The sequence below is a fragment of the Phoenix dactylifera genome, chromosome 16, assembly GCF_051530095.1.
Source record: "Phoenix dactylifera cultivar Ajwa chromosome 16, Ajwa_hap1_PhDact_Kaust_v1.1, whole genome shotgun sequence".
NCBI lineage: Eukaryota > Viridiplantae > Streptophyta > Magnoliopsida > Arecales > Arecaceae > Phoenix > Phoenix dactylifera.
Genome location: NC_143205.1, coordinates 19481930 through 19502408, shown reverse-complemented (window position 1 = coordinate 19502408; position 20479 = coordinate 19481930). Strand labels below are relative to the sequence as shown.

The 20479-nt window shown below is 37.4% G+C and overlaps 1 protein-coding gene, 1 long non-coding RNA gene and 1 other non-coding gene across 4 annotated transcripts; 2 read left to right on the top strand and 1 right to left on the bottom strand.

The window, feature by feature from the left end:
* Positions 1 to 5009: 5009 nt before the first annotated feature.
* LOC108511685 (uncharacterized) lies at positions 5010 to 7548 on the bottom strand. Its single transcript, XR_016398786.1, has 3 exons — positions 6772 to 7548; positions 6317 to 6523; positions 5010 to 5973 (listed from the first exon to the last, which is right to left on the bottom strand). It is a non-coding gene; the product is annotated as an uncharacterized LOC108511685 (long non-coding RNA).
* A 9418-nt stretch (positions 7549 to 16966) lies between these two features.
* TRNAV-AAC (transfer RNA valine (anticodon AAC)) lies at positions 16967 to 17040 on the top strand. Its single transcript has one exon. It is a non-coding gene; the product is annotated as a tRNA-Val (tRNA).
* A 511-nt stretch (positions 17041 to 17551) lies between these two features.
* Positions 17552 to 19949, top strand: LOC103717025 (uncharacterized). 2 transcript variants are annotated; one of them, XM_088712618.2, is made up of 6 exons: positions 17552 to 17786; positions 18110 to 18416; positions 18493 to 18558; positions 18703 to 18768; positions 18879 to 18905; positions 19256 to 19949. In XM_088712618.2, the coding sequence occupies exons 1-6, from the start codon at positions 17623 to 17625 to the stop codon at positions 19397 to 19399; spliced, it is 774 nt and encodes a 257-aa protein (XP_088568744.2). In that variant the 5' UTR covers positions 17552 to 17622; the 3' UTR covers positions 19400 to 19949. The 2 variants fall into 2 exon arrangements, with proteins under 2 accessions (XP_088568744.2, XP_088568745.2); XM_088712619.2 differs by lacking the exons at positions 18703 to 18768; positions 18879 to 18905.
* The last annotated feature ends 530 nt before the right edge of the window (positions 19950 to 20479 follow it).

Sequence of the window (20479 nt, the reverse complement as noted above, 5' to 3'; positions counted from 1 at the left end):
TCCTGATCTGAGAACACATAATTCAGATTGAAAAAAAAAGAGACAGAGATGGAAGATCGCAACAGGTAATCAAAATTGAAATCATTCAGACTTGATCAATTTCAAATCAGCATGTCAAAACCTGATATGGGAACGGAATAAAATTCAGACCAAAGGAAACAAAAGACAAAGAAGATCACTACACATGGCAACACAGCACCCAATATAAAATTGAAATCTCTCAGACTTGAGAGAGAGAGAGAGAGAGAGAGAGAGAGAGAGAGAGAGAGATCATACCTCATCTGGAAGCTGGAAAGGAATTCTCATGAAGATCTGTCATGTCTTCCACTGACTTTCTTGAACTATCAACCATTGGTGCGGTTCTTGCGATAAACCCAAACAAGTTCATAGTTCAAGAAAGCCTGTGAAGACATGTCCAGAATCTTGTTATTATCCCCATTCTTCACATATAAGCAAGAATTGTTGAACTTGAGAGATAGAGGAATTCAGATATGACTAATACCTCACGTGGAAGCTAGAATTCTCATAAAGATCTGTCATGTCTTCCACGGACTTTCTTGAACTATCAACCCTTAATTTGGTTCTCTTTTGAGAAATCCAAACAAGTTCACAGTTCAAGAAAGCCTGTGGAAGACATATCCAAAATCTTGTTATCATCTCCTCCATCATTTCTTCACATAAGCAAACATTTATAGAGAGAGAGAGAGAGAGAGATTCGGATATCACCAATACCAATGACTCGATGTGGAACCTATATTAAAATTCTCATAAAGATCTGTCATGTCTTCCATGGAAACTTTCTTAAATTATCAACCATATTGGTTCATTCTTGATGTTCCATCTCGCACTTGTTTTTTGCAGGAAAAGAAGGAACCTAAACAATTCACAGTTCAAAAAAGCCTGTGGAAGGTATGTTCATAATCTTGGTATCATCTCCTCCAATAATTCTTCACATGGTCGATCATGTGTAAGAGAGAGAGAGAGGAATTCAAAGCTCACTAATTACTAATGTCGAAGCTACATAAGTAAAGATCTATCTTCTTCTCCAACAGCTTTCATGCAGTTTTTTTCCCACAGGAAAGAAAGAATAAGAACTAAACCTCAATGAGTTCACATTTCAAGACAGCCTGTGCAAAACTTATCTCTCCTCCATAATTCCTCACATGTAAACAAGAATTGTCGAACCATGTTGGCTAACAAAGATCATTAAATTTTTTTAAAAAAAGAGAGACTCACCAAAAAATCATAAGGTCACAAAAGAGAAGACCATAATATCAAAAACCCTGACAAATCCTCATCAAAAAAGAAAATTGAAAAAAAGGAATAAAATGAAAACAAGTAATATGGAAGCAAAAGAAAAAAGAAAAAAAAAAACTAGAAGCCATAACATAGATTGACAACAGCTAGAAAATGAAAACCTAGATCCAACTTAGTATGCAGTAATAAAATGATAAACCATCAACAATAGAAGAGTAGATCTAGAGAGAGATGGAGGAAAAGAAAAGTAGGCAGCCAGCCAACAACCAAAACCAAAAGCAACAGAAGCAAACAACCAACATAAAGAGAGAAAAAGAGAGAAAGAAAGGGAGGGGGGGAGGAAGGAGAGATGTAAAGAAAGAACAGTTCGGAGTTGTGAGCTGAAACGAGGCCCACCCAAGGCTTTAAATAGATCGGAAAAGCCTCAAAAAACCAGCCACTTGACCCACGGGAACCGGCCACATCCAGTGCAGTAACCGAAACAGATTCTTCCGTGCGAGCAACGTTCCTAATTCCGCCCCCCACACATGCGGCTTGCCAATAACCAGGCGACGCGTGTCCTTCTCAATCAGTCGTACGTGACGATTTCCGAGGCGAGCGTGTGGAGTTGGAGGGGAACCGATGGCCTGCCGTTTCAGGTTTTCTCTCCAGGTTCTCCGAACTGTTCGCCGGCGTGGGTCGGAGTGGGCGCGGCCAGCCCCGATCCATCCATGATCGATGAGATGAGTTGTGACAAAGTTTGGACCCCACAAGTGAGTACGCTGATTTGTTTGATTTGGATTGTGGGACCTGCAGGCCACTGTAACTTGCTGTCACTTTTCCATGGTGGCCATGATGGATGCGCACCATATACCGTAGGAGGCCATGAGCATGAGCTTTCCAATTTTCCCACTCTTAAAGCAAGCATATGTTGGGCAACTCTCTGAACATATCACTAATCCGGATGAAGTTTACCTTTTAATCTTCGCAAAATAAATTTTTAGATACTCGCATAATTTTGAAATTTTAGATTTGCTGTTGGCATCTATGCTTTTTGATTGGGTTAAAACTATATGGAGTCAAATTAATAATAGTTTTATCTGGTTAAAAAGAAAAAAAGTAAATGAATTTATGCGGATTAAAGTACTATTTTAGTTTTTTAAAAAATGTAGATGTTGTGGTTGTCTAATGCTCCCTCTTTTACTTGTATTGTACTAGTTACTAGTATATATTCGAAATTTTCCACTTATAAATTGGTCTGCAAGTATGGTGGTTTTCCATTACTCCTTCATTCGATAGAGATTCTTGTTGTATCTTACGCACATATGCACCATAAAATTGCCCTAACTAGATATAATAATATACCATCTCTTCTTTATTCATTTTTGTATCCTGGACATTTCACTGAAAAACTTCGTTTAGCTCCCAAACAAATCTAAATGAAGTTCACTTATCTAGATAGCAATATTATTTTCTTGAGATTTAAAAGACAAAAAAATAGAGACGAGAAATTTTGAAAATGTCATGTTAGCTTAAGAAGCATGTATGAATATTTATTCTTCAACCGGAGAATTTTGAAAATTTTAGGTTAGCTTAAAAACAATGTATCGATACATATTCTTCAACTGAGTCAAAACTATTTTATAAAGGAAGGTCGAACCATCAAATAAAGTTTATGCAAGAATCAAGTAGATATGGCAATTCACGATTCCTCTTTTGCTCATTAGCAATATATTAGTGGCTAATGCATCTTTGGTATCTTCCGCACAAAAAAAAGGGTCAACAAATATAGTGCCTTGTCATTTTTCCATCCATTGCATATTAGAGGTTGCTAGTATACTTTATATACATACACTAAATAAAACTATTCAATGTGGCAATTTCCCATTACTTCATTCATTTGGCAAATGTGGAATACTAGCATATCTTAGACAATTCCCCAATAGGCCCTATTTAGTCACAAACAAATGTAAATAAAGTTTTGTTATTCAAGTCAGCAAAATTACTTTCTCGATGCTTGAAGAATATAGATATAAAGAAAGGCAATTTCATCATGTTAGCTGAAAAGGTATCTAACGATGTATACTCTTCTCCAACCAATTTAAGACTATTTCATAATGAGGGATCAGATAATTGAATAGTTTTATCTTATCAAATAGGAATATTTAAATAAATTTTGCAAGTTAAAGTTTTTTCCTAATAAATTTATGCAAGAATCAAATAAACCCAAATTAGGTATGTCAACTTGTTGCTTGTTCGTTCCTTAGCACCATAGAAGTCACTATCATATCTAGATACCTTGCAATTGAAAGAAACTAGCGAGCAAGTATGGTCGTTTCATTTGTTTCTTGATCCATTGGTATAAAAAAGGTTGCTAGTATATCTTATATATATATATATATATGTATATATATATATATATAAACTCAATAAAATCACTCAACAAATATGGTTGTTTCCTGTTATTTCTTCATTCGATGTCACCATACATATACTATCATAACTTAGAAATTTCTAGGAAAATATACTCAAACATGATTACTCCTCATTGCTCCATGTATTGACAAGCAATAGATCTTCTACAACGCTGATTGTATGGAAAATTTGTACAACTGATATAGAGTATTTTGGAAGGCCAAACAAAAGTCAAGGTTAGATTCTCTCTTCATTCAAAGCCAACCACCCTAATTGTAGAGAATTTTCAGTCTCATTGAGACCTTGAGTGAGTTCTTAAATAAAACTTTTGAACTATTCAGTTTTTTTTTGTATTCATAAATATTTATTATTTTCAAAAGAAAAAAGTGTAACTTAAAGAATCTAATAGAAACAATATTTTAATATGAAGTAGCACTCTTCCACTACTTCTATTATAGAGTAAGGTGCTAAGCAAGTAAAGAAAGAAATAGATTAGCTTGACGACCCTCAAGATTATAACATTTTGAGACTCGATATCTACAGACACTATTTGTCACTCAAATGTACGATTTAATTATGCTCAATGGAAAATATTGCCCTAACACATGTTTCTAAGATCCATGTAGGGGACCATGATCTCCTATTAGTGGTTTTTATTTGGTAACACAGTAATTGACCCCCACATAAACTCTAGGGCAGAACTAAGATCAGATTTTTTTTTTTTTTTTGATGTAAAGGGAAGGTATCAAAACCCACTCAGGTTTTATTTGTACAGAAGTTACTTACAATATCAAGGTGAAAGGAAAGGTGATTGTTCTACATGTAAGGTGATTGGTTTCAACTTCTCCTTGAGGTGAGGATGTGAGGTGTGACCACATAACAATGTTTGTCCCTCATATGTGAAGTTATCCAGGAGACCAAAATGTGAACCTCGCCAGAGTCGCATATTCCCATATGATGAGTGAGAAAAGTGATAAGAATCACACTCTCATTTGCTTAATAAGCACCTCTTTGTATCTATGTTAGTAATTTTTGGGATCCCCACCCAGCTTTCCATTGGCAAAATGTCCAAGCCAAGTAACCTTGATGCATTTCTCATTGGCCATGCAGTGTTTACTCGCGGTTACGTATGAATTAATGCCAGTCCCAAGCTAACATGAACGAGCATTTGAAGACTGCATCCTCGCACATTAATTGCCACTTTCTCTCACTTAGCAATATCAATCATAAGAACGATGGTGCAGCATCCACGTTAAGCCCAGTTACAAGCATGAATGATGGTTAAACATCTGTGTTAAGATCAGTCACAACATGATGGTGCAAACAAATGCATCAAGTAAGAATGGTTAACAAAATAATGGCACAAAGGTATGTGTTCATTAAGATCGGTAGCATGTAATGATGTATCTCTATATAGCAAGAGGCCTCGACACATGCTAACACTGGCAATTCTGCAAGTCCTTTCCATCAAAGAATGTGAGCAGGTGTATCTTCTGCATGTAATAGCTCAAAACTAAAAGCCTTATAATTTAAGAAAGTGGACAGCTTTTCTTCTTTTTTTTTGGTTCATCAGCTTTCAAAATTTGGTATTCACTAAAATCCGCAAAACCTATGTATTCACTACTTACACAACTACCATCATGAAATGACTCCATAAAGTTACAAGTCATTTCTCATGGCATAAAGGCAAACCTATCTATTTCCAGTTTCCCATCAGACACCCCCTGCAATATTTAAAACTTACTGAATCCCACTTCGAATGTACTTTCTTCTATTGACATCCAAACTTGCCCATAAGCTGTGATTAGAAAAGGAAAATAAATAAGTCTGCGTATAAAATACATCTGAAAGACCTTGCATGCAGATCCCTTGGATCTTATTGTTCATGGGATAGACGTGGATTAATTGTGAGCAGTTTTCAAGCACTTTCTCTTCTCTTCGTTTTTTGCTCATTATTGTAAAGGCCACATATACGTCCACCTTCCTTCCTTTCATGTCTTGTGTGCTTCTGAGTTGTAAAGTCCCCTCTTGCACAGGACTCACATGAGTTTCTTCTTTCCTTTCCCCACATTCTTCCTTTTGTACCTTTCGCTTTCTGATATTTCCTCTGCCTACTGCCCAGTGCTGCAGCTATCAGAGACCGCCAAAAGCTGATCGCTTTCCTCATAGCTGTTAAAGAATAATTCGTAGAATCCCCCAATGGCCATCCACTTCTTGCTTCAATTTGGAAATGAAGGGGAAAATAGAAATAAAAATTGAAGAAAAGCCTATGACCATCGCTTTCCAATTTCCATGACCAGTTCCATGCACTCAGATGCTTTTCTTCTCCAGGCCCATTCACAAAAAAGCATGTCAGAACTCATAAAAAAAATTGAAAGAAAAAAATGTATGAGCATAAGCATATCATAACATCTAGTGTTATATTTCTTCATCGAGATGATCACATTCTCTTCATCAACCAAAAAAAAAACAGCTAGCCAAGTTATGGATGCTACTCGTATGCAAGGAGGAGATGAAAGAAACAGTCGTTTCTTTGCACCATATGTATCAAATAAATCTCACTAATTTCTACGACATAATTGCATGAATATTTTCTTTTTCTTTTCTTTTTTTTTTCTCTTGGGAAAATGGTGGGGGAAGGATCTTTGCTATGTATAGCACTCACAATTTAATCAAAATGAGATTCTGGTGAGGTAACAAAAGCTCGGCCTTTGAAGAACTTCTGTGCCAATTTCTGATAGTTCTGCTGCTTGGTGGGAGGGTCGAGATTCACACTACCAGGTCACTTCCTTCATTTTGTTTTCTTGAGCTCTTTCTTTAATGGGACAAATGAAGCTTCATCAAACTATTCAAGGACCTAATTAGACAAAATCTGCTTGAGACAAGCATAAAACAAGCAATATCATTATCTACTGCCAAATTTAGAAAATTAAAAATCTTTTCTTTAAAGAAAAGAGAAAATTAAATCAAATCATCCTTTTTGTTGAAAACATAAAGTATCATAAAATAGATGAAACATGGAGATGAACTTGCTCTACGATGCACACCAAGATATTTAGAATTCAGAGCTGCAACAGTAAAAAAAGCTTCTTGAATTTGCAGAGGAATGGAGGTTATTACCAACTATACGAGTAGTGGGATTCGGAGACCTGTTATGTTTTCCCACGTCTTTCTTGAACTTTGCACTAAACGGTCTTCCCCTTTCGTCTCTCATCTCTTGAAATCTTCCTTATAAAAGAAGAGGTAAAGAAGAAATCCAAACAAGTCCATAGTTCAAGAAAGCCGTGGAAAAGCATATCCATAATCTCATTATCTTCTTGCCCAACAAAAACAAATGGATAGACGCTATGAATCTAAGATCTCTATGGAAGCAAATCTCAAAAACCATTATAAGCAAACTACTGTAAGTCACAACATGACAAAGAAAGCGAGCATTTTCCTCAATCAATAGCTCATATCAAAATGAGTGAACATACGTAGGGAGTGTGATATAAGAAAAGAAATTATATTGTATGCAATTGGCAGGGAAAAAGGAGTAAATCTAAGAAAAATGAAGTCAAAAGTATAACAATGAAAAGAAAAGCATAGAAGGTATGGAAATTTTAGAAGTTAAAGTATAATTTGAAAACGAATGGATTCAAGAAGGAAATTTGAATGTCGAGCAACAAATTAGACGATCATTAGGAATCCAAGAGCAAATGGATTGGACAAGGAGAATAAAAGTTTAGCATAAAGAATTATAGAAACTTATCTAAGTAGTGGAGAATTGGAAAAGAGGTCTCAAGGGAGAGTAGAAGAAATATAGAAGTTTAGGAAAATAAGAGAGAAAAATGGGAAAGAAAGAAGGAAAACAGGGGCGAAGAGGAGGTTGAAGGAAAAACAAGAGAAGCGCTTGGTGAGTGGAAAAAGCCGTCCCACCCGGGCTTTTTAAGTAAAGCAAGCGGACAACCGTAAGGAGTCACCAAAAACCAGCGGTCCAGATCCCCCACGTGCGCATGCGCCCTTCCGGTTCCACTCGCACGTTCCTCGAGCGAATAGTAACTCCACGCGTGTCCTTCTCGTCGTACGCCACGGTTGTCGTGCGGGGAGGGTGGCCGGGTTCGGCGAACCGCCTGCCGGCTCCTGTGGGTCGTCCATCACGGATTGGACGGTCGTCCGGCCCACGCTCCGGATTAACCGCCGAACCGTTCCAATAAAAAAAGCTTAGAACGTAAGGCTTTAAAAGAGAGCGACCGAAAGAAACGCCACCCATTTCATACGCTGGCGGCCGACGCTTGAGTTTTTAGCGTTGGAAGTCCATTTTTTCGGTCTCTTTTGCGTTTCTCTGCGGAGACTTAAATAGAAGCGGGTTCCGGCGCACCGGATTCTTCCGGAATAAGTGTTCTGAGCTCTGAAACAGCTGTGGTGTAAGCCACAAAAGAGGTGCAGACTGGCGATGGGTCCCAGTGATTGGTACGAGCATGGGGTTAACGCTTCTTTCTAGCTCTGAGAAGCGAGGTTGGCCTGCATGGAAGTAAATAAAAGAATAAAAAAGAGGAGCAGGCGTGCCATTGTTGGCCTTGGGGCCCACTCACATGGAAATGTTCTTCATTGCCGATGGGAGCATAGTGTAACTAACGGGGCCACCTTTGTCTCCTCTTATTTAGGAAGAAGATGGATGCTTGTTGGGATTTTCTTTTTCTTTTTTTTTTTAAAGATTCAAATTTTTGAATGAAAATGATGACATTGTTTTTCCTTGAAAAGATTCAAATTTTTAAAAATCCATTCTCAATAATTTTATATTACATATTTAAATGCGAGTACAAGCATTTATTGATGTCCAATGATTCCAAACCCAATTAAATTTTGGGGATGATAGGTCAGTAACCAAACGCATACACTCACTTAGCTCGATCTAGCATACCATACATATGACAAGATGTCACATATGCATCAAATTTGAATTTGAATTGAGTTACAACTAATACCTACAGTTCTGATTTGACACACTCTCTACTTTCTGTAACTCATTGTCTTTGTAATTACCAATTCTTTTAATAAAGTCTTAGGTGGCTTTTGCCTCCTTTAGTATAAAAAAAAAGGGGCTAAACAATGGAAACTAAAAAACCAAGTAATCCAAGTTTTTCTTACATTCTCACTTGATGTGGCACGAGAGGATTGGTGTGATTCTAAGCAGTCACCTAGGATGGAAATGACAAAGAAACTCAATTAGGCATCTGAACTTTTTTAAAAAATTTTTTTTCCATAATGAAATATGTGTCCTCTTTTACCTTAAGAGCTAGGTAGAGGGTTTCTCTCATGGTAGGAGATAGACATTGAGATTTATATTGACATCATGTGAAGTTGTCCAATAGTATAATAAAAAGATGCTCATGCCCAAACATCTTTTCAGTTTATCAATAATAAGTTAGGTGACAACAAAGAAAGAAACTCATTGGATGACAAGGTCTTAGCAACAAACCTACTCATAGTGCAATTAGAAAAATAAACCTGAAGTGGGGCTTCCATGTCCCACTGTAAAGAGGGCTCCGAGATAAAGAAAAAGTTTTAAATCACAAAAGCTTTGCTACATTGCCTTTGCCATGAATGCAAAGCAAGTAGCTATCAAGAGGCCTATATAATTTGCGCAAGCTTGTAGATTTCCCACAGGACAATTTGTACCTACCACTATGAATCCGTGACACTGGAGGCATAGCTTACCACCACTTCGAATCCGTGATGTTAGTGATCGTATCTTAATAGGATTTAAACGACATCCAATTCTACGATATGGATATCGTGGACCACATCATAGATGATGGACCACTGTGGAAAATTAATTCATGACAACTAAAGCGAGGCCTCGTCTACCATAAGGCTTTGCATGGTCTAGTAGTCTGTCCGCTACCTTTTGTTTTTAGATGGCATCTGCACAAAGGTGCAAGAATAAGGCCATCGCTGGAACTCACCCGTATAGCATCCACAACTATCAAAAAAAATCATCATAAAAGGACTGATTTTTGACACATGAAATCATGAAAAGAAGCATGAATAGTCGAAATCATGCAAATGAAATAGTTCATGGGTGAGTGTATGCATTTGCTGCATGTATACCCTCTTCAATGTTTGAATTTATATGATTTCTATTTGCATGTATATCCTCATAAAATATTTATTTTTTATGTGTATATATATATATATATATTTGCATACGTACCAATGTCATCTAATACTATTAAGAAATGAGTGCTTTAAAATTTAAATGATCGAAATATTCTCAATAGGTAAACATACAAGAAAAAAATTTCTCAGGATATACATGCAAATAGTAACTTTGTATGGTTATTCATGCAAATTCGAATATTTAGAATGAGATATAAGCAAACTATCTACTTTTTTTTTTTTACCGCTTGTTTTAGAACAACATTAGTAGTACATTTCAGGACATCAGAAATGTCATACTTTTTTTAAATGACCTAATTGAATTTGTAATTACTCGCATATGTCTGTAATGACACTGCTGTTATGTTTAATGCCTGAATACTGCAATTAAAGTTAGGATTTATGACACCCACACAATGCTCAAAGTGCCTACTTTTGATAATACAAGTACTCATATTTCCATGGATCAGGCTTCTCACGACAGTGGATGTACTCCAAGGTGAAAGCTCTTGAATTCTCCGTTCTGGTCAGCTCTTTTCTTTTAAACAGATGGTGCAGGTCAACCTGACCCTAGGAGCAGCTTCATTTCTTCTCTGCCTTGTTCCAGCTGTTAGGTGTCGTGATGGTAATGTTGCAAATTATAAAGCTGCTAGATTTCATGATAGTAATGTTGCAAATTATAAAGCTGCTAGATTTCATGATAGTAATGTCGCAAATTATATAGCCGCTAGGTTTTATGATGGTAATGTTGCAAACTACATAGCTGCTAGGTTTCATGATGGTAATGTCGAAAATTATAAAGCTGTTAGGTTTTATGATATCAGTGCTGCAAATTCTGAAGGTGTTTGGTTTTATGATGTAATGCTGTAAGTTATAAAGCTGTTAGGTTTTATGAAAGTAATGACGGCCGACCAAAATATTAACCCATCAGGATCCCCCCCAACAACATTTGTCGTACATGTTCAGAGTCCAACTTGATGCCATACAGAGATTCAATACACTAGCTACAAATCATGCAATTATAACACCCTAAGTGGCACGTACTGCTTTAAGAGCAATACTTCAGTAGGACACTCATTTCTATGGGACCAAAACCCTCAACTCTTATATAGCTGCATGTAAGAGGTTGGAATGTCTCCTATTAGACCACATTCAGTTGATGTTCTCAGTTGATGTCTCCTATTATATAGCTGAGAATTTTTGTATACACATAACAAATAGCACTAATAATAAGATTACATTACCATTTATGAATTTACTCATGAACCATGATCCTAGATGCCATGAGGTATAGCGATCTTGTTAACTTCTTTATCGATTAGTCACAAGAAAAGAAACGTATTGAAGTATGCTAAACCTACTTCTTTGGCTGTATTAGAGCATGACTAGACTAAACAAAATATTAATCCTTACCCAAACTCTGCTTACATGTATGAGGACAAAACGAATATAGTTTTAAAGTTCTTCGCAACTGGATCTGTAAACAAATAGTTCTTATATAAATCTCAACATGCATGTTGCTTGGACTGCTGCAGTATTCACAGCATTATCCATCTCATTGCATGTGGATCGGTTCGATGCCTATCATATCTTATTTGGACATGGCCTAACATGGCTACATGAAGTTTACAGCAATGTTTCAGCTGAAAGCGTTTGCCTCCAATCTATTATTAGATGTAAGTCTTATTCTTATGTCCATATCTGGGCATACGTATTCGATATGTTCTTATTTCTCTAATAAATTATCTGCAGGAATGCTGTATTACTTGACTGTTGCACAAGGGTGCACGCTCGGAGCAGTGGCAGCCAAATGGGTCCTTAGTACGACTTTGTTCTGAAATAGACTATATTTGATGAGGCACCTTTTAAAAGAGGTAAGAGACTTTGCCTAATATCTGAAGCAAAGCACCCGGAAAAATAGGATTTGATTCCTCTTGTAAGTTTTGGCTGCAGAATTTATTTGTTAAGGAAGATTCTCTTTTGCAAGCAAGCCATAAATTCCAAGAGAGAAGGATGGGTAGGCTGTCCCACCCACCTCGTGGCTTCTTCTTGATGCATTCGATTCCCTATCAAATTGTGTTAAGGCATGGTGCATAGTGTCATTTGCTTGCTAACTTTCCTGTTTGATAGTCACGTATAAAAAGTTTTCTTGTTCAGTTCTCCGGTATCGAACCAGATTTCGAATCATAAAGCTTGTAACCCTGTTCCTCTGGGCCTTGTTGAGGCACCCTGATTTCATCATAACACTATATAAAAAGGACTTAATTTCTCAACTTTTCGATTTCCATACCGACCTAATTAGTTATATCTCGCTTAAATGTTTAAACAATACTATCCTAAGTCCAAGGGAAATCTGACATTGCTGACTCCAAGAAATAGTCCAAAGAGGAGCTCTGCTTCAGTTAGGCGTTCCTTGGTTGTAGTTCCATATCGATAATCTAAATTCATTGATATTTATTGGCTATAGCAAAACTAAGATTTATACAGATTAAGAACGCAAAATACCAAATAAATTCTAAGTAGTTTTATGATAAGTAAATATTAGCATCTAAATTATGTTAAAAACTTATGAAATTTTATTATATATCTACAAACTTCAGTGGCAGCCATACGTACTTGCATTCGTATCAAAACTAGTATCTAATAAAATGAGAGATGGTTTTCCATCATTCTGATTATAAATAAATAAACAGAAAAAACATAACCTTCATGTGGTTCTTGCTTCCCGAAGTGGAGTTCACTTTGCGTTCAACTACATAAATAGGAAGGTTTGCTTACATTTACAAGGACAGAATCTAAAATTTGGATGAGATTCCAATAAACCTCATATAATTAGCTTCCAAGCATGAATACTCAACTACTTGGCAAAAAGAATGCCTAAAAAAATTTTGCACATAAAAAATGTATCAATCCGACGTGGATCCAACATCAAATGGTTTATTGTTTTTCCTTGTCTCCTTTTGAGGAAAACCGTACTTTTTAAATTTGAAAGGTGACAAACCTTCAAGCTCCATTGACCTTGAGAATGAGATCAATGTACATCCCACACGAAGCAAAATACTGCTGATCCTTTATTTTGCCTTGCATACAAGAGCCCTCCATCAACTTGTATGTGATTCAAAGTTTACAGTATTACCAGCCTCTATCGAATGGCTTCATTTTTATTTTTTTTTGAAGTAAATATCGAATGGCTTCATTGCATGTCATGTGTACTACTCTCCTAGCAGGGAGAATTCCTGGGCTTGTACTGATAAGATGGCATTCCTGCTCTTAAAACTCAGAAACTGATACTAACGTAGGAGAGAATATTTGAAAACTTGGTTACAATAGGTTACCAAAAATCCTCAGCCATCCGTGACAAAGCGTAATGGCAGTCCATTTCCCCCGGGTTGCGGAATGAAATCCCAATGGAAGCAGGCAGAGGGTGCTTTTAAGAATAGTTAGGTTTTTGCGGATGAAAAAAAAAATCTACTCTGACTAAAAAAAGAAAAAAAAAGAAAGATTCAGAGTTTGGCGGTAGCTTCGAGGCTCGATATCACCGGCCTAGAAAATAAAAAAAAAAAACGTAGCTTTGATCTTGAAAAAAAAAAAAAAGTTGTTTTTCAGGTTAAATGCAGACGTGCCCATTTGTCCATATAGTGGGCTAGTGGGTTTGGACTTTAGATTGCTTAATCCAATGGTGCTAAGGGGGCCCATATCTCAAGATACCTACTAGGTGACTGGGCTCAATTGGGTGGATAATTCTTTCGGCCCATACCTCGAGTCGGCCCATGGACACATATTTGGAGACATCGAAGAACCAGCCCATTGAAGGCTGACTGAAACATTTGTCGGTTTCAGTTTCAGGGTAATGAAATCCGCTGTGGTATGTATCAAATATTAATTGCTCTTATTTGAATGCTATCATATTAAGCAATATTGTTGTATAATAAAAGCAATCACTGGTATTTGCCACTAATATATTTTTATATGCAACATAATATCTTCCAATTTAAATGTTTTATTTTAGCTGAAATAATATCTCTTTTTTTCACTTAATAGAAACTAACAAAGCTGAACATATCTTTATTTTCTATTGTTGTCTGTTACTTATAATTTGAGTTGAAATGAAGCAATTAAGAAAGAATTAGGTAAACAAGGGTTTTTCTTTCTTCTTTTTTTTTTTTTTGATGAAGACGGAGGCAAAGCCATCCGCCTTTATTAGAATAGTTGCGTTTAAAGAAACTATTTATAAAAAGTTTGCAAAAAAAATATAAAAAGGTACTAAATTTTTTTTACAAAAGATGGTGGTCGATACATAGACATGTTAAACGATTCAACAAGCTGAACAATTTCATAAGTAATTTGAAGGATCTATGTATCTTCAATATGCAACTATATAATTTCTGTATTCAAATCTTGATAAACTTTTCTAAAAATATTTTCAGAAACAAGTTACTTAATTAAAAGAACGGCCGTATTCCCTTTTTTTTCAATCTTAATTAAGATTGGCTTTTATAAAGAGGATGGAATTGTGCCGTATTGTGCAATGTAAATGCCACCATTGCCTTTTGAAAAGCAAATGAAAAATGAAGCAAGAATGAAATGTTATATCACCATCCTAATTCGAGGATTGATGATATTTTGTTATCTTTCAAGTGGGAGCCATGATATTAATGACTCCAAAGATGCATCAAGCTCACATCATTAATCACATCGATAATCAATTTTCAAACATAAGATCAACTTTAATCTCCTGGTGCTTAAACTGTCGTTTTTCCTTGATTTTTTTAATTATTATGATATTATATTTTACCCAATCAAAAAACTTATGATATTATATTTTGCTGTCGCCATTTCAGCTCCAAAATGGAGAAGCCCACCAATGGCGCCACCAGTCCCCGCAAGCAGCAGCCATCTGCCGCCGCCGCCGACGATGACCTCGACTCCGCCCTGACCCCCTCTCCGCCTCCACTGGGCAGGTCGTCACCTGCTTCGAGAACAGGTACCGCGTCGTCCACGGTCTCGTCAACACCATCTACGTCCTCGGCATCAGCACGTACCGTCAACCAGGCCGCCAGCGTCGCCCCCTCCAACGGCGATGCCGCCACGCCTAGCAACAGCAACATCAGAGGACGGAGCAGAGGGAGTTGAGGGAGAGGAGGAAGATGAAGAGGGCGGGCGTGAGGAAGGGGAGGAGGCGAGAGGGGTTTCCTGGGAGTCGACGATGGCTCCCAAGATGGTGGTGATGAAGGGAGCTTGGTGTGAGAAGGAGGAGGACAGAACAATGGGAAACTATGAGGACCGCGAGGAGAAGGGAAAAGGGCACTTTAGTATTTTTATGCCTGCTCGTCAATGATATTGGGAGCCACCTAAAGAGCCGTATCATATTGATACATGAAAATAGTTTGATGGTCTTCATTGCAAATTGTTTAAATATTTTAGGACTCAAGTGTGATTTGTTGAAACTTGGGGGGATCAAAATATTTTCTTTTTCAAATAAGAAAAGCCAGCTTTGTTGTTGCAATCCTCTCTTATTAAAGGTTCAATGACAAAATATGTAGAATTTAAGTTTTTAAACCTTTTTTACTTTGCCAGCAAGATTTCAATCCTCTACTTTTAAACATTGATTAAAATAATTCCCAGTCCAAAAGAAAAGGGAATGAGATGAAATTTTCGAACGGAGAAACGAAAAAAAAAGGTTTTAAAGCTTGCAACGAACAGAACCTTGCAAGCAAAAAAATTTTGATCTCTCTTTTTTTTTTTTTTTTTTTTGCCTGAAACAGGCAAGTCAAACTACATGAGTACGAACACATTCAATAAAATCAAAAAATACAATATCACGGAATGTCCTAGATAAATTCTTTCTTCGGATCCACAGGGTGCTACTGGAGTGATTAGCCACATAAGCAGCCACCCAGTCCGCAGCACTATTGGTCTCCTTAAAGACACACTTGGCCTAAAAAGTCATTCCGTCCCCGCCCATCGACCAAATATCTTGAAGCAGAGGGGTGGTCTCTACTCTAGCCACTTGGGCCTCCCCTGAATCCAATCTATCACTGTGACTGAGTCACCCTCCATGATGATAAAATTGGTCAGCATCACCTGTCAAGCATAGCGAATACCTACCCAAGCCGCTCGCAGTTCAGCTCCGAGAACAATTGTGTCCGACAACTGACAACCACCAGCCGTCACCACCCTCGAGCGCGAGTCTCTAATAACAAAGCCTGCGCCTTCTGTGTACCCTCCATCCAGTACCGATCCATCGAAGTTAACGTTGAGAAAACTCGGAGGTGAAGGCTTCCAGATGAAGAACACCATCCGTAGCGTTACTTGAGCATAATAAGAGTCCCAAATATTTTGAGCTATTAAAGGCCCGTCTATAGAGGTACCCCGAAAAAACTCCATTGCCCGCTTTACCGCGAACTATGGAGATAGGTTGCGTTCATCAAAAGTTCAAGTATCAGACCTAGTGGGCATTACAGGTCGCTCCAAAAGCCATATGACGTAGTTGGGGCTGCTAGACCATCGCGTGATGGTCTGCTCCAATTGGTTCCTTTTGCTTTCACCTTTCTCTTAGCATCCATTCGAAACTAATTTTATAAAGATTAGAAAATAAATAACACAAGGAGTTATCTTTTTATTATGAATTTGTAATTGTTCGCTAAAAGCTAGTGCGTCCTTTTAGAGAAAAGTTTTGAAGGACGTTTCATAACTCAAGGAAGACCGGTGAATCCAAGAGATTGTCTCTGTGCATGAAAAAAGTATAAAATATTGCACTACAGCATGAAAGGTGCCAAAATCTTAGGATACGAAAACTATAATATCCAAGATTTTCAATAGGGCTAACCAAAAGATTTGTTTGGAACTGTCAAAAAAATCGGTCTAGAGGCACCCTCATTTAAATTGGCCCATCAGCCATATAATATTTGATTATTTATATTGCAACGATAATGCTACTTACAAAGCCAAATTACCATATTAGTAATAAAATATTAGAAAGGTGTTACAGTAATTAAGACTTAACCACGCCCCCGATAGCGATTTCATAAATAAAAATAAAATTTTCAAATCAATGATGCCTTGGTTCTAGTCCGAAGAAGAAAAGATTAAAGTAATGGCTAAGGAGAGAAAGTAGGCTAGAGTGAACAAACGAAACGATTATATAGAGTAAAGGCTCATCACTTTTCTAAGCGGTGTCGTGGTGTAGTTGGTTATCACGTCAGTCTAACACACTGAAGGTCTCCGGTTCGAGTCCGGGCGACGCCACGCTTTTTTTTTTATATTTTATCTTACGTAAGCATTCCTCTTTTAATTCTTTTTCAAATTACTTAAGCACTTCTCTTCAAGTATTCATAAAGCTCTCTGCTTTATAGATGGGCCTTTCACCATGGCAGACTCTTTCCAAAAAGCTTCTCCTACTTTACAGCCCACACCTCCAAGTAAAAAAGAAAAAAAGCTTCTCCCTCCTACTTTACAACCCACACCTCCAAGTAAAAAAAGAAGAAAACGATGGCTCTTCCCTCTGACGCCAGAAAGGACACCAGAAACCAAACCAAGAATTTTATTTTTTGTTAAGACCAAATGCATGGCCGCTTCTGCTTAAAGGTTCGATCAACTTGACTAATGATGCAAGAGATTTTCCTCCTTTTCCCAAAGTTTCCTATGCCCATATTCCCTGTCCCACTCAATTTTCCTTGGACGCTGATGTTTGGGGTCCACCGGCAAGCAAAATTCAAGCTAGAGTCCAAAGAGAGATCTAGAAAAAAAGATCTTTGAACTAAGAGTGTAGTTCAAACATGAGACCATTCTCCAGGATTGCCTGAGACTACACTCTATGAAGGGAAACTAATGTATGACAGTGGATTAATGGGTGGAGAGACGCATGGAGGCGGACGGATGTCGGAGATGCAACAATGGGTCAGTTTGCCTGCAAATGATCCCATAGTTTGCACATCCTCAACATCGTTTCTTGAGACCGGTGATCCTTCAAGAGCTTGGAACAATGAGATTTTGTGAGTATCATTGATGATCTTCCCACTTTTTTACCTTCCAACAACATGTTATGTTCTGCGTGATAACTGGATTCACGTCCATGTAAGTTTGGTCCCTTAATCGAGAAAGAGGAATCCAAGGTTGAGCTTATGTTGTCCAGCCTTTTCTTAATTTGCCTCGCACTGATCATTTGATTTCTTTGTGTAGTTAGTGTACTTTTCTTCTAGGGAAAAAGGGAGGAAAAACACGACTTGTAGTTGCTAATTACTTTACGTATACGTTGAGCTAGAAAAATAGGCCAATATGACTTCTTTCTTTCTGCTTTCTTTCCTCCAATTTGTAGCGGCCGAAGCAGCTCTTATATGAGCGATTGGATTGCAGAAGCAGCACCTGTCCAAGCCATCAAAGAAGACAACCATCGGCAGCATTCAGTGCAACCACTTCATCGTTTTTCCGCAAAGATTCCATTTTCGTTGCTTAAGAACACTGAAGGAGGAGCGTGCCCACCTTTTCCTCTGCTGAATCAGAGAGAACATCCATTATTACGCGATAACAATCGAATTAAGAAGCCATCTCCTGATAACTGCAGCTTTTCTTTTCGACAAAAGCAGTTGGAAAAACCCATAACCTCCCGTATTACACCACTTAAGGTAAGTCTACAAACAATCTTGCGCGTAGAAAGCCGAAGAACTCATAACTATACCATGCTATATTTCGGTCTTCCAGGTTCGAAAAGAGAAACTTGGTGACAGAATCGCCGCGCTGCAGCAGCTGGTTTCACCATTCGGGAAGGTGCAAATATTCGGAACTGATGACTGTTTACGTGCTCAAAAACTAGATGATAAGCTGAATACCAAAATGATCACTCCTGTTCCTTCCTGCCACTAAACTAGAATCCTTATTCAATTCATTCTTTGGATATATGCATCTTTTCAGACTGACACGGCCTCCGTGTTGTTGGATGCAATTGAATACATCAAATGTCTTCATGAGCAGTTGACTGTATGTTATTGGACCCCAGAAAGCTTTTAGAAACTGCCATTTTGTTATAGATGGATTATCATGAGTTGTTCATAAATGATGAATCTTACATTTTTCAATTCTAATTTCAGGTACTATGCTCTCCATATGTGAAGATGGTTTGTATCTTTTCTGTATTAATTAGCCATCAAATTCTAATTAATATCACCTAGAGACTTGAATGTTATTGATTTACGGCAAAATATGTGATAAAAGTTAACCAAGGTGATGATATGGATCGGTTAGCTGGTGTTGCTGCTGTTAAGCAAACTAGAGCTCCACATAATCATGGAACGAAACTAAAACTAACCAAATTGTGATCATTGACACATGAACATTGCATTAATTTGAGGTCAAAAGTCTTTCAAATTTCCGAAAGAAATTTCTTGAATTTTTCTCTTCGTTCCTAGCAATCCTTGATGGCAAATTTCAATTTTCAGTTATGAATATTTTTTCTTATGCTTTCCAGAGCTATGAAATTACGGAAATGGGAGGTAAAGAGGACTTGAGAAGTAGAGGACTGTGTTTGGCTCCCATCTCCACCATTTGCAATGCAGGGAAGGACACCTCCATCAACTCTTGGGCTCCCATGACTGGCAGAAGCTATTGGTAAGTACTCATACTTGCATGAGGATGTCTAGAGGGAGTCGAGTCTCATGCCTAACCACTGGTAATGTTTACTTAGAATAGAGAGCGTCTTTTAATGCTTTCCAAAAGAAATTAATACATCTACTCAAGATGTGTTTAATTGTATACATTAGATCAAAACAGGTGTTGGTTATTCATGAACACCATAGCTTTTCTTTTCTTCTCTCTCTCTCTCTCTCTCTCTCTCTCTCTCTCTCTCTCTCTCTCTCTCTCTCTCTCTCTCTTTGTTGACGGTTGAATTTTGTAGCTTTTGTCAATTGCGAAAATGCTGAAATGGAATTTTGTAGTTGGTTAATGCTTTCCAAAAGAAATTAATACATCTACTCAAGATGTGTTTAATTGTATACATTAGATCAAAACAGGTGTTGGTTATTCATGAACACCATAGCTTTTCTTTCCTTCTCTCTCTCTCTCTCTCTCTCTCTCTCTCTCTCTTTGTTGACGGTTGAATTTTGTAGCTTTTGTCAATTGCGAAAATGCTGAAATGGAATTTTGTAGTTGGCTTTTTGGGAACTTCTGTTATTTTCTCCATGAGACCAATAGGGAGAAGACTAGCCTACCATTGGACAAAATGGAAAGAACATAAATATCTAAATTACTGTGTAGGATTACAGTTGTATCACTAATTAATTAGCTTAAATAAATTACAGAAAACGTGCAAGCTGTGGGTGCAAATTAGCTTGTTACACTTGCGGGTATATATATATATATATATATGCCGTATGTTGCGTGCAAGTAATCATATTCTTAAAGTATCTTTCAAGTTTCAACTTTTCTCAACATATCCAAGGAATGTTACTAACGTGATCATTTAGGTCGCAGACCCTTTTTCTCACTGATTCTGTGAGAGTTTTTTTTTAAAGAAAAAATTATTTTATTTCTTGAGAAGAATTCTGAGAGTGATCATGTTCATTCGTGCTTAATTCCTTCTGGATGCAAGAGATGGGTGGTCCAAACTGCGTTCTTTTTAAGCTTGCATGCGTTCTAAACATGTAGGCAATCATGATTCATCCAATCCTTCGATCTTAATCAACACATTGCCAAT